At 42.9% G+C, this 12,693-nt stretch overlaps 1 protein-coding gene across 1 annotated transcript in view; it reads right to left on the reverse strand.

Annotated features, from left to right (window-relative positions):
- LOC110491077 (voltage-dependent L-type calcium channel subunit alpha-1D) overlaps positions 1-8,518 on the reverse strand; it is a 35,346-nt gene extending 26,828 nt beyond the window's left edge. Inside the window, exons 1-11 of the mRNA XM_090203063.1 lie at positions 8,243-8,518; positions 6,830-6,935; positions 4,005-4,144; positions 3,764-3,909; positions 3,377-3,529; positions 2,910-3,106; positions 2,396-2,499; positions 2,128-2,270; positions 1,943-2,008; positions 197-263; positions 71-97 (exon numbers count right to left, since the gene is read on the reverse strand). Of these exons, the coding sequence (XP_090059189.1) occupies positions 71-97; positions 197-263; positions 1,943-2,008; positions 2,128-2,270; positions 2,396-2,499; positions 2,910-3,106; positions 3,377-3,529; positions 3,764-3,909; positions 4,005-4,144; positions 6,830-6,935; positions 8,243-8,493 (1,400 nt within the window). The 5' untranslated portion in view covers positions 8,494-8,518. The remainder of the gene's footprint in view (positions 1-70; positions 98-196; positions 264-1,942; positions 2,009-2,127; positions 2,271-2,395; positions 2,500-2,909; positions 3,107-3,376; positions 3,530-3,763; positions 3,910-4,004; positions 4,145-6,829; positions 6,936-8,242) is intronic.
- Positions 8,519-12,693: the final 4,175 nt, after the last annotated feature.

Consider the following 12,693-nt stretch of genomic DNA (forward strand, 5'->3'; position numbering starts at 1 on the left):
TTGATAAAATAGCATGTCATATAATTGATTCATAGTCAGAGGCACAACTGAGCTATCCTACTCAACTTACCAGAAACTGTTGGCCATCATTTTAGCCCTGAAAAAAAGGAGAAAGAAGCATTACATGACAACATTGATAACAATGACATCTAATTAACAAAGAATGAAATTCAAATACATTTGTTTATTTCATTACATAAGAGATGCGCAGCAGCCATTGTCGTCATCTAGATATGCTTCAAATTCAGAGTCTGAATCCGATTCTGTTGAACACATAGCAGAGCCATAGATTAGATCACAGAGAGCCAAGTAGTTCAAAACAAATCAAACTGTATTTGTCACGTGCGCCGAATACAACAGCTGTAGACCTTACAGTGAAATGCTTACTTACAAGCCCTTAAAGAACATTGCAGAGTGAGAAAATATTTGCAAAATATGAAAAGGTTCTACAATAAAATAATAAAATAACAATAACTAGGCTATATACAGGGGATACCGTTCCAAATTAATGTGCAGGGGTACGGGTAAGTCAAGGTAATTGAGGTAATATGTACATGTAGGTAGGAGTAAAGTGACTATACATAGATAATAAAGAGTGAGTAGCAGCAGCGTATAAAAAAGGGGGTCAATGTAAATAGTACAGGTAGACATTTGATTAACTGTTCAGCAGTCTTATGGCTTGGGGGTAGAAGCTGTTAAGGAGCCTTTTGGACCTAGACTTGTCGCTCCGGTACCGCTTGCCGTGCAGTAGCAGAGAGAGTAGTCTATGACAAGGGTGGCTGGAGTCTTTGACAATTTGTAGGGCCTTCCTCTGACACCACCTGGTATAGAGGTCCTGGATGGCAAGAAGCTTGGCGGGGGGTATGTGTCGTCGTGCCCTCTTCACAGCTGACTTGGTGTGTTTGGACCATGATAGTTTGTTGATGATGTGGACACCAAGGAACTTGAAGCTCTCGACCCGCTCCACTACAGCCCTGTCGATGTGAATGGGGGCGTGTTTGGCCCTCCTTTTCCTGTAGTCCACGATCAGCTCCTTTGTCTTGATCACGTTGAGGGAGAGGTTGTTATCCTGGCACCACACTGCCAAATCTCTGACCTCCTCCCTATATGCTGTCTGATGGTGATCAGGCCTACCACTGTCGTGTCGTCTGCAAACTTAATCATGGTGTTGGAGTCGTGTTTGGCAATGCAGTCGTGGGTGAACAGGGAGTACAGGAGGGGACTAAGCATGCACGCCTGAGAGTCAGTGAAGACACTTGCCAGTTGGTCAGCGCATACCCTGAGTACATGTCCTGGGAATCCGTCTGGCCTTGCGGCCTTGTGAATGTTGACCTGTTTAAAGGTCTTACTCACATTGGCTACGGAGAGCGTGATCCCACAGAACAGCTTGTGCTCTCATGCATGCTCCAGTGTTGCTTGCCTCGAAGCATGCATAGAAGCCATTTAGCTTGTCTGATAGGCTCGTGTCATTGGGCAGCTCGCGGCTGCTCTTCCCTTTGTAATCCGTAATGGTTTTCAAGCGCTGCCACATCTGACAAGCGTCAGAGGCGGTGTAGTAGGATTCAACCTGATTCTTGTATTGACGCTTTGCCTGTTTGATGGTTCATCGGAGGGCATAACGAATTGGATTCTGGTTAAATAAAGGTGAAATAAAAAAATAAAAATAAAATAGCGGGATTTCTTATAAGCGTCCGGATTAGTGTCTCGCTCCTTGAAGCAGCAGCTCTTCCCTTTAGCTCGGTGCGGATGTTGCCTGTAATCCATGACTTGTGGTTGGGATATGAACGTACAGCCTCTGTGGGGACGATGAAGGTGGTCTAGAGTTTTTTTTTCCTTCTAGTTGCACATGTGACATGCTGGTAGAAATGAGCTAAAACGGATTTAAGTTTTCCTGCATTAATACACAGACAGTAACAGTGAGAAGAGTGACAGGCCATCATACCTCCGTCCTCGCTGTGTTTATACCAGCCAAACTTCTTCATCATTTTCTTCTTGGCAACAGCAGCACCTTGTTAGGAGACAAAGGAAAGGTTGACTATATGGGTGCAAGGCTGTGTTTTCAATGTGTGTGCATTTATTTGTGTGTTTATATGTGCGTGTGTATCTCAGTCAGTCAGTTAACCATACGTTTGTTTCCTTCCTCATCCACATCCTCGGCCTCGATGAGCCAGTCCATGTAACCACACATATCCTCCTCCATCTGCTTCTTATTCTGGGCGTCCTGCAGCTCTCCACGAGCCACGGCCTTCTCTCTTTCCTTGGAGAACTCTCTGCACACACAGACACACGTACAGACGCACACATAGACGGTCAGCACACAACCTACACTCAGAGAAGGCCTTCACACACAAATGTAACACAAGACAAACATCCACACAAACTTCCACTCACTCACCCGCTCAACACTCCCAATACAAGGTTGAGTACGAAAAACGAGCCAAATATGACCAGAGAGACAAAGTACACCCAGGGTATTTCAAAGCCAATTGCATCATTCATCTGCAGGAATACAGAAAGAGACAGAGGGAGATGAAGCATTGTTAATCGTGCTTCTACATCTGCATTGGGGGGTTTTACGCTGGGTTTCTGTATAAGCACTTTGTGATAACTGCTGATTTAAAAAAGGGCTTTATAAATACATTTGATTGATTGATTGATTGTTTGATAGATAGATAATCAGAAACTGTTCCATTTTTATGTGACGATAGACAATTTAAGTCAAATTAAATCAGAAGAGTAGTTAAGAATAGGAAGAAAGTACTAGGGGTGCATTCAAAATGACACCCTTTTCCCTATGTAGTGCACTACCTTTGACCAGGTTCCACAGGTCTCTGGTCAAAGTAACACACTATAGGGAGTAGGGTACCATTTATGATGCAGCCAAGAAAAAAAAGAGAGGCTGATATTACCCAGTAGAGCACATCGGTCCAGCCCTCCATGGTGATACACTGGAACACAGTCAACATGGCAAAAAAGATGTTGTCAAAGTTGGTGATCCCGCCGTTAGGCCCCTCCCACGGTCCTCTGCACTCTGTCCCATTGCCCACACAATCGCGCCCATTTCCAGCAAACGCACACGGTGTGGGGTCATCATCCACGTTCAGTTCTGGGAGAGAGGACAACATGAGGAGGTCACTCATCGTGACAAATGTCTTAGTCTTCTTAGTAAAAAGATGGAAATCTCATATAAAATCCAGGCTTCCAAAGCATTAGCTGATAACAAACTTGTATGCAAATAACTTGTTTACCCATGTCTGCGTACAATGACTCAAATGCAACTCTTTAATATAGTGTTAGGATGTGTATGTACAGTATAGAGCAGTGTATGTACAGTACAGTGCAGTAAACTTGTATGTGTTGTAAGTGAAGTTTGTACCTGTGCCCAAGTAGAAACAGGTCTTGTGCATCCTGCCGAGGAAGAGCTCCAGGCCGATGATGGCATAGATGATGATGACAAACATGACCAGCAGACCAATGTGGAGTAGGGGAACCATGGCCTTCATGATGGAGTTCAAGACAATCTGGAGACCTGCACACACACACACGCACACACACACACACACACACACACATTCACCCAGCAGAGAGATGGGTTTTACTGAAACACACAAACACACACACACACACACACACACACATTCACCCAGCAGAGAGATGGGTTTTACTGAAACACACACACACACACACACACACACACACACACATTCACCCAGCAGAGAGATGGGTTTTACTGAAACACACACACACACACGCGCAAACCTACTGGGAACGCCAGACACCAGCCTAAGGGGTCGCAGCACCCTGAAGGCTCGGAGCGCTTTGACATCCAGTCCTCCTGGTTTGCCTGCTGCGTGGTGGGCCTCTCCAGGCTTGTGGTCGGCCGTCCCCTCAGCAACCACACTGAACAACCTGCAACAACAGCCGCACAACAACAATACAGCTAAAACACCATAAACAGAATGGAGGGGGTAACAGAAGAGGAATGGAGACATGAGCTAGCGTACCCGACGACAACGATGACAAAATCAAGCAAATTCCAGCCACTGCGGATGTAGGCGCTAGGGTGCATGACCAAGCCATAGGCCAGGATCTTAGTGAAGGTTTCAATGGTGAAGATGACCAGGAAGACATACTCTACTTGTTCCTGCACTCACAGAGAGGGAGAAGACAGCATGGTCAAATATACATACTGTACTTCCTAATTTGTCCATTACTGTAATCAGTGAAGAGCAAAGACAACTGTTGGGAAAATTAGGTAAAGACATTTTTACAAGATGTCTGTGGATGTTCATAATGCAGGGTTAATACCTGTCTAATATCCAATTCATATGTTATATTCAGGGGTGTAATGTTTAATGTTGATGTATCTACTGCATGTGGGGTGGCAAGGAAGCCAGGCACTGTCACGTTGATGGCTTATACTGTACATGTATACTTTAGGTCAAAATTAGTGCACAGGAATAGGGAGCCATTTCGGAAGTAGCCAGAGTCTGTCCTGTAGGTAGTGATTACAGTAGCTTCAGCCCTGTTAACTTACAGCCCAAAACAGGCTTAATAAGCCAGCCACTAGAGCGCTAGTCAGTAACCCTTGGACTAATGCTTCTTAATGCTGCTAATCTTTGGCACCACAGTCGCTAGGCATCAGGCTGGAATAGGAATGCAGCCAAAAGCTGGCTATAGCATCGTGGTCAAACAAGGTGATGTGACAGATTAGAAGGTACAGTACCTTCACTATGGAACGATAGGCTGTAGTGCAATGAATGGAGACAGCGATTGCTTCATTCTATTCAAATCAGGACAGCTGTAGTCCCTGAAGTGAGGACAATTACCCTATAAGTATTTCTTAACACCATACTACACAACCAAAGGTATGTGGACACCTGCTCGTTGAACATCTCTCTCCAAAATCATGGGCATTAATATGGAGTTGGTCCCCCCTCTGGTGCTATAACAGCTTCCACTAGCCTCCACAAGGCTTTCCACTAGATGGTGGAACTTTGCTGTGGGGACTTGCTTTGATTCAGCCACAAGAGCATCATTGAGGTTGGGCGATTAGTCGTGGCTCGCAGTCGGCGTTTCAATTCATACAAACAAGATGGGAACCACACCTTTTTGTTTGTCTGAATTTGCGGGTTTTACACACCAGCCAAGCTTCTGGGAGAGCATGATGGTTCTCTTTTGATTATGCGTTCCAATTCATCCCAAAGGTGTTTAATGGAGTTGATGTCAGGGCTATGTGCAGACCAGTCAAGTTCTTCCACACCGATCTCAACAAACCATTTCTGTATGGGCCTCATTTTGTGCACAGGGGCATTGCCATGCTGAAACAGGAAAGGGCCTTTCCCAAACTGTAGCCACAAAGTTGGAAGCACGGAATTCTCTAGAATGTCATTGTATGCTGTAACATTAAGATTTCCCTTCACTGGAACTAAGGGGCCTAGCCTTATTCCTCCTCCACCAAACTTTACAGTTGGCACTATGCTACCTGCATTCGGGCAGGTAGCGCTCTCCTAGCATCCACCAAACCCAGATTCGTTGGACGCCAGATGGTGAAGTGTGATTCATCACTCCAGAGAACGTGTTGCCACTGCTCCAGAGTCCAATGGCGGCGAGCTTTACACCACTCCAGCCGACTCTTGGCATTCTGCATGGTGATCTTAGGCTTGTGTGCGCCTGCTCGGCCATGGAAACCCATTTCATGAAGTTCCCAACGAACAGTTAATCTGCTGACGTTGCTTCTATAGGCAGTTTGGAACTCAGTAGTGAGTTTTGCAATCGAGGACAGACAATTTTTATGTGTAACGCGCTTCAGCACTTGGCGGTCCCGTTCTATGAGCTTGTGTGGCCTACCACATTGCTGCTGAGACGTTATTGCTCCTAGACATTTCCACTTCACAAGAACAGCACTTACAGTTGACCGGGGCAGCTCTAGTAGGGCAGAAATTTGATGAACTGACTTGTTGGAAAGGTGGCATCCTATGATAGTGTCACGTTGAAAGTCACTGAGCTCTTAGGTAAGGCCATTCTACTGCCACTGTTTGCTATGGAGATTGCATGGCGGTGTGCTCGGTTTTATACACCTGTCAGCAACGGGTGTGGCTGAAATAGCAGAATCCACTAATTTGAAGGGGTGTCTGCATACTTGAGTATATATAGTGTATGTTATTTATGAGTGTTAATGTGCTGTAAACTACCGTAAAGATTTCATACTGGAATCCCTATAGTAGGGAGGGGGGTATTACAGTGAAGCGTCAGACTTCAGCCTAAGTTCCCTTCCACAAGTCTAATCCAATAAAGGGATCCACGCCGGAGGGATTTAAATACAGTACTAACCAACCACTGTCCTGCCCCACAGCCAAGCAGATGGACTAGACAGACTCGGCATGATGAGGTTGTGTACTGGGGGAGTTGAGGGGCTTGACACTTTACGATAACACCCCTAACTTCTCTGAAACTGTTGTAATCTACCTGTTTTCCATAGTATTTTGATACATCCTTTGATGTGCCACGTCTCACAGCGAGGCTTCCAGGCTTTTCTGATCGCCTCTCGTCATTTGATTCCATTGACATGGGTTCAAATAGTATTTGAAATTGTTCAAATAGTTTGAGCATTTGCTTGAGCCTGCCTGAGTCCCAGATGGATTTTGCACTTTAAGTATTCCACTGATTCAACTGCGCCAAAGCAAGCTAAATGAATCAGATTTCAAATATCTCTATTTTAACCCAGGTTTGGTCCTTGTATAGCACTCCCAAAATAACACTCTCTTTAGCCTCTATGATCTCCCTGATTGACACCTCAGCCTCTATCAGCCGCCGTGCACCAACTCACCAGGTTGTGGTTGGTGGAATTGGAGTCCTCCTCGGGGAAGGGTTTAGATACACCCAGGGCCACACAGTTGGCAAAGATAGCAAGTAGAATGAAGATATCAAAAGGTCTGCAGGACCACAGTTAAGGGTAAATGCTAAACACCACATTGAATGCATCATTGACTTACAGTTTTTCTCAATCGCGTCAAGCAATTTCGGATCTGTGTTGAAATGTATCTACAGCAGAACAGCAATGATCAAATGCTCAAATACATTTACAGACCTGACTTTTTTGCAAAACTTTAAACACAGATGTCATTTAATGAATACAAAATTCAGTGTTACGTTGAGACTGTCTAGTCTTTCTGAATTTTTTTTAAACTTTGTGGACATGCAGAGATGCAGCGAATGAAGTTGGGTTACTCCGAAGTCATCATCTCCAACATTTTGGCCTTCCATTATAGTAGGGCCGTGACAATACCAGTATCGCAATATTTTTCCATGACAAACATTAAAACACAAAGCATATCTGACCCTTTGGTCCTTTACAAATGTTGTGTGCTACAGCTTAATAATAAATACATGTGATTCTGGATGACAACAAAATTATATTTGTTTCCAACATTAGGGCAGTTTCCTAAAGAAGTTAAATCCGCTTCGTGTTTTGTTTCCTTGACATGACACAAACGAGTATTGCGATATTGGTATCATCCCAGCCCTACATTATAGAGCTTTGTTTTGGTGTGGATTGAGGCTTATACATCCATATCAGTTGAGTTACTCTATTGAAATCACCTACAGTATCCTTATTTCTATTTTGTGTTTCTATGAGCAAACCAGCCTACGAATTAAATACATGGAATTGGATTGTGATGATCACAACAATTGAATCCTGCACACAATGTCCTTATTTAAAATCAAATTTTTTATAAGGAATAATATTTGATTTGACGTGTATGAAATTGTTTGATGAAATATGCATAAAAGGAGAGTAATTGCTCATAATTCTGCACCTTTGGATAGTTGTACTTCCAGTTTTGATCGTCATGATTTACTGACGAGAAAGAAAATGTACTGATCTACTGGGATTTTTAAAAGACAGATTAACTTTCTGTATTGCCTGCTTGGACTCAAGAGATAAGTCTGGTTGCACTCTTTTGATAAATGTATTTGGAATTTTGGTGGTATAATATAGTTAGGATGAATGTATTTATGTTTTGAGAAGGCCACTGCATTTTGAAAATGCATTTACTGTTTTGCAAAAGGCCACAGAGTTCTGTGTCTCGTAGACTCTGCTTTGAAAATCAACAACATTTGTTCCACAAAATGCTTGTAAGCGATTGAGATAACTTTAATAGGGTCTCTCAACACAGTAGGGGGTTTAAATGCTCTGACGCGCGCACACACACACACACTCACACACACACAGAGGTACATCATCATTGAAGGATATTTCCATTCAACAAGGGCTAAGGCAGCCATGCGGATGGGGTTACTGAGGGTGAGGCAGCAGAGGGCTCGAGGGGCTCGGAGAGCAGATTTGTTGGCTTGTATCTGCTTCTTCTGTCCACCACCCCTCTTCTTGCCCGAGGCAGCAGAGCCGAGGATGTCGGACTTGTCCCCGGCAACCGAGCCGGCCAAGGAGACGCCATCCTCTGCAGGAGACAGAGAGAAGATAGTCACCATTCATTTACCAAGTTCATTATCTAGGTTATTGTTATGTAGTTACTATGCACTACTGTGTGTATAAAATGTTGTGGACCATTTCTTTTCACAGTCCTCAATATCTATCAAGTGACCTACTCTTTAATATTGTGTCAATTACTCAAAAAATGGGCCAATATTCATTGACAGTAATGAAACAAGAGTAAGTAAATAGCCTTGCATGAGCTGGAACGGCTCGTTTCTGTTTCTCCTGTTTCTGTAGCGTGAGGCAGCTTGATGTACAAGTACACCCCCTGGACAGGACGCTAGTCTTTCGCAGGGACTTACCCCCAATCTATCTCCTTAATGCCAAGTGCCAAGCAGAGACGCATTGTGTCCCATTTTTACAGTCTTTGGTATGACCCAGCCGAGGAGCGAACTCCAAACCTTCGAATCTGAGAGGGGCACTCTAACCACAAGGTCACTGAGATGGCTAATGAAACAACAGTATTACTAACATATTGGATAAGATTATTGACATTTGGCCAGGGGTTGGGCAGGTATTGGTTTCAGCCTGGACATGATTGGACTACCTACAAGGTACAGTAATGCATGATAGGCCTATAGGGTACATTAAGGTATGATAGGCCTATAGGGTACATTAAGGTCTGATAGGCATATATGGTACGTGATTGTCCTATTGGCCTATAGGGTACAAGAATGTCTGATAGGCCTATAGGGTACATTAAGGTCTGATAGGCCTATAGGGAACATTAAGGTCTGATAGGCCTATAGGGTATATTAAGGTATGATAGGCCTATAGGGTACATAAAGGTATGATAGGCCTACAGGGTACATGAAGGTCTGATAGGCCTATAGGGTACATTCAGGTATGATAGGCCTATAGGGTACATTAAGGTATGATAGGCCTACATGGAACCATAAGATGCCATATTGAGTAGAACAGCTGTGATAAAAGGGCTGTTTGACAATGTGCCCGCCCACTGCCCCCAGCCACAAGTGTTAGCTATAATTCCTTATTGTGTTTCATGACAATGGTACTGTGTGTAGGCCCAATTGGATAATGACAGAAAGCTGACAAGAGTTGTTATTAAAAGTGACTAGGACTAATGGTTCATGTTGTAAGAGATCCTTGAGTTGTTATATTAATACATTATACATTATACAGACATTATGCCCATTGATTCTTGAAGGATATTAAAAGCCTTATGAGTCATACAAACCCTTTTATAACCCCAAATCTGAGGTTGTATGACATCATTGTTTGTTGTTTTTGCATTGGCATTTGTAAACAAACAAAGTATAACAAAGTATAGGTTCAAGATACGTTTAGAATTACAGTATCATGACAATTTCACGGACTTTCAGTCCTTTCATGCACAGCAATGAATGCACACTTTCTCAGTTCCCCCTTACTCCGTTTACAAAACAAAGTCACGGGGTCAGCCGTTTACAATTACAGATTGGGAACAACCAAAACGACGTTTTGCATGGCCAATATTTTACCTTTTCCTGCCATGTCGCAGTTCAAAACCACGATATGCCTTCAGCTTCAGGGAAAGAGCCACCATCAAATAGTTTTGCAAGTTGCAGAGTTTGACTGACAACCAATGTTGAAATTGGCTGTGCACCGCGTATTGGAAAACAAAAAACGTATGGAGAGTTAGCAAGCCATTTCACAATCCGTGTCAGTGCTCCACACCGATAATTGGGTCCATCCTTGTCGAATTATTTCTACAGCAATTACTCATGAAATCTGATATTTTTATTTATTGCTCCAATGCGGCAACATTTTTCTTTACCATGTAAGCACAGATAAAAATGTCCAAATAATAGTAATAAACTCGTTCCCACACACTCTGCAGGTTGTTAACGATCTGCTGTAGTCAGCCTTGAACTCAGGATTAGAGTAATTGAGCCGTTTAAAGGGATGACCGTGAAATCTTTTAAAGGGAGGGTGGAGGGAACGTAGAGGAACTTCTGGTCAGTGTGGTCCATGGATATGATTTATAAAATTATTTAAAAATGGCGACAACTAGACCATCTTGCGCCAAGTCCTTTTGGACGCATTTTCAGCACCATGGACAGCAAGCGATCAGTCAAGGACAGACGGACAAGTGGTGCAGGAGAGTTGCTGCAGTGCACACCTTGTGGGGTTTACTTTTCTCGTAAATGTCATCTAAACATTTACCGACGGTAACGTCTATTGGACGTCCTCAGTTATATATATATTTTTTTTACAGTATATTACAGTAAAGTACACACACAGTAAAGTATAGTACAGTACTGTACAGTACAGTAGAGCACAGTAGACTACAGTAAAGTGAAGAAATGTAGTGTATTGTATTGTACCTTAATTTAATCTAATGTACTCCATTCTTCTGAACTAAACTGTACTGTACTCTACTGAATTAAACTATACTCTACTGTAATGTACTGTACCATACCGTACTCTACTGAATAAAACTCTACTGTATTGTACCGTACCATACTGTACTCTACTGTGCTCTACTGTACTTAATTGTTCCGTACTGTACTGTGATGTTCAAACGTGTGAAAGATAACCTAGAAGTCTAGGATTGTTCAGACTTGGATCTGGTTTATTCTGACCAAATGTGTACTTGTTTGGGTGGGTAGAGCTCATTAAAATAAATTACCCAGCATGCTGTGCAAGTCTTCTTCTTATTTTTACATTTACATTTTGGTCATTCAGCAGACACTCTTATCAGTACGAATGTAAACAAAACAAAATACATTACACAAGATGTGATCTTTTTGTGTTGGTAAAATTAATTATGCGAGAAATGGCAGTGGAAATGCTTTTATGCACAAATATTGATAAAATAACCCTAATATCAACGTAAACTGGGACTCACATTTTATCATTAATAACATTAGCATGCTGCACAGAATATTTGGGGCCTTCCGTGCTTGCCTCTGCTGACCTCTGCTGGTGCATGTTTTCAGTTGTTATTGTGGGACCAGGCAGGATGTAGTCATGGGCAAAAGTTTTGAGAATAACACAAATATTAATTTTCCCAAAGTCTGCTGCCTCAGTTTGTATGATGGCAATTTGCATAAACTCCAGAATATTATGAAGAGTGATCAGATGAATTGCAATTAACTTCAAAGTCCCTCTTTGCCATGCAAATTAACTGAATCCCCCCCAAAAAACATTTCCACTGCATTTCAGCCCTGCCACAAAAGGACCAGCTGACATCATGTCAGTGATTCTCTCGTTAACACAGGTTTGAGTGTTGACGAAGACAAGGCTGGAGATCACTCTATCATGCTGATTGAGTTCAAATAACAGATTGGAAGGTTCAAAAGGAGGGTGGTGCCTGGAATCATTGTTATTCCTCTGTCAACCATGGTTACCTGCAAGGAAACACGTGCCGTCATCCTTGCTTTGCAAAAAAAGGGCTTCACAGGCAAGGATATTGCTGCCAGTAAGAAGACAAGGTGAGCGCTACCATCAGTCCTGTGTCATGCCAACAGTAAAGCATCCTGAGACCATTCATGTGTGGGGTTGCTTCTCAGCCAAGGGAGTGGGCTCACTCACAATTATGCCTAAGAACACAGCCATGAATAATGAATGGTACCAACACATCCTCCGAGAGCAACTTCTCCCAACCATCCAGGAACAGTTTGGTGATGAACAATGCCTTTTCCAGCATGTTGGAGCACCTTGCCATAAGGCAAAAGTGAAAACTAAGTGGCTCGGGGAACAAAACATCGATATTTTGGGTCCATGGCCAGGAAACTCCCCAGACCTTAATCCCATTGAGAACTTGTGGTCAATCCTCAAGAGGCGGGTGGACAAACAAAACCCCACAAATTCTGACAAACTCCAAGCATTGATTATGCAAGAATGGGCTGCCATCAGTCAGGATGTGGCCCAGAGGCTAATTGACAGCATGCCAGGGTGGATTGCAGAGGTCTTGAAAAAGAAGGGTCAACACGGCAAATATTGACTCTTTGCATCAACTTCATGTAATTGTCAATAAAAGCCTTTGACACTTATGAAATCCTTGTAATTATACTTCAGTATTCCATAGTAACATCTGTCAAAAATATCTAGACACTGAGGCAGCAAACTTTGTGAAAATTAATATTTGTGTCATTCTCAAAACCTTTGGCCACGACTGTATCTATTCTTCGAATTTGATCGTTAAATCGAATAATTTATAATTGATTGCAGAATAACATAATGACAAGATA

Source organism: Oncorhynchus mykiss, chromosome 16 (genome assembly GCF_057628025.1).
Source record: "Oncorhynchus mykiss isolate SJ-2025 chromosome 16, ASM5762802v1, whole genome shotgun sequence".
In the NCBI taxonomy this organism is placed as follows: Eukaryota; Metazoa; Chordata; class Actinopteri; order Salmoniformes; family Salmonidae; genus Oncorhynchus; species Oncorhynchus mykiss.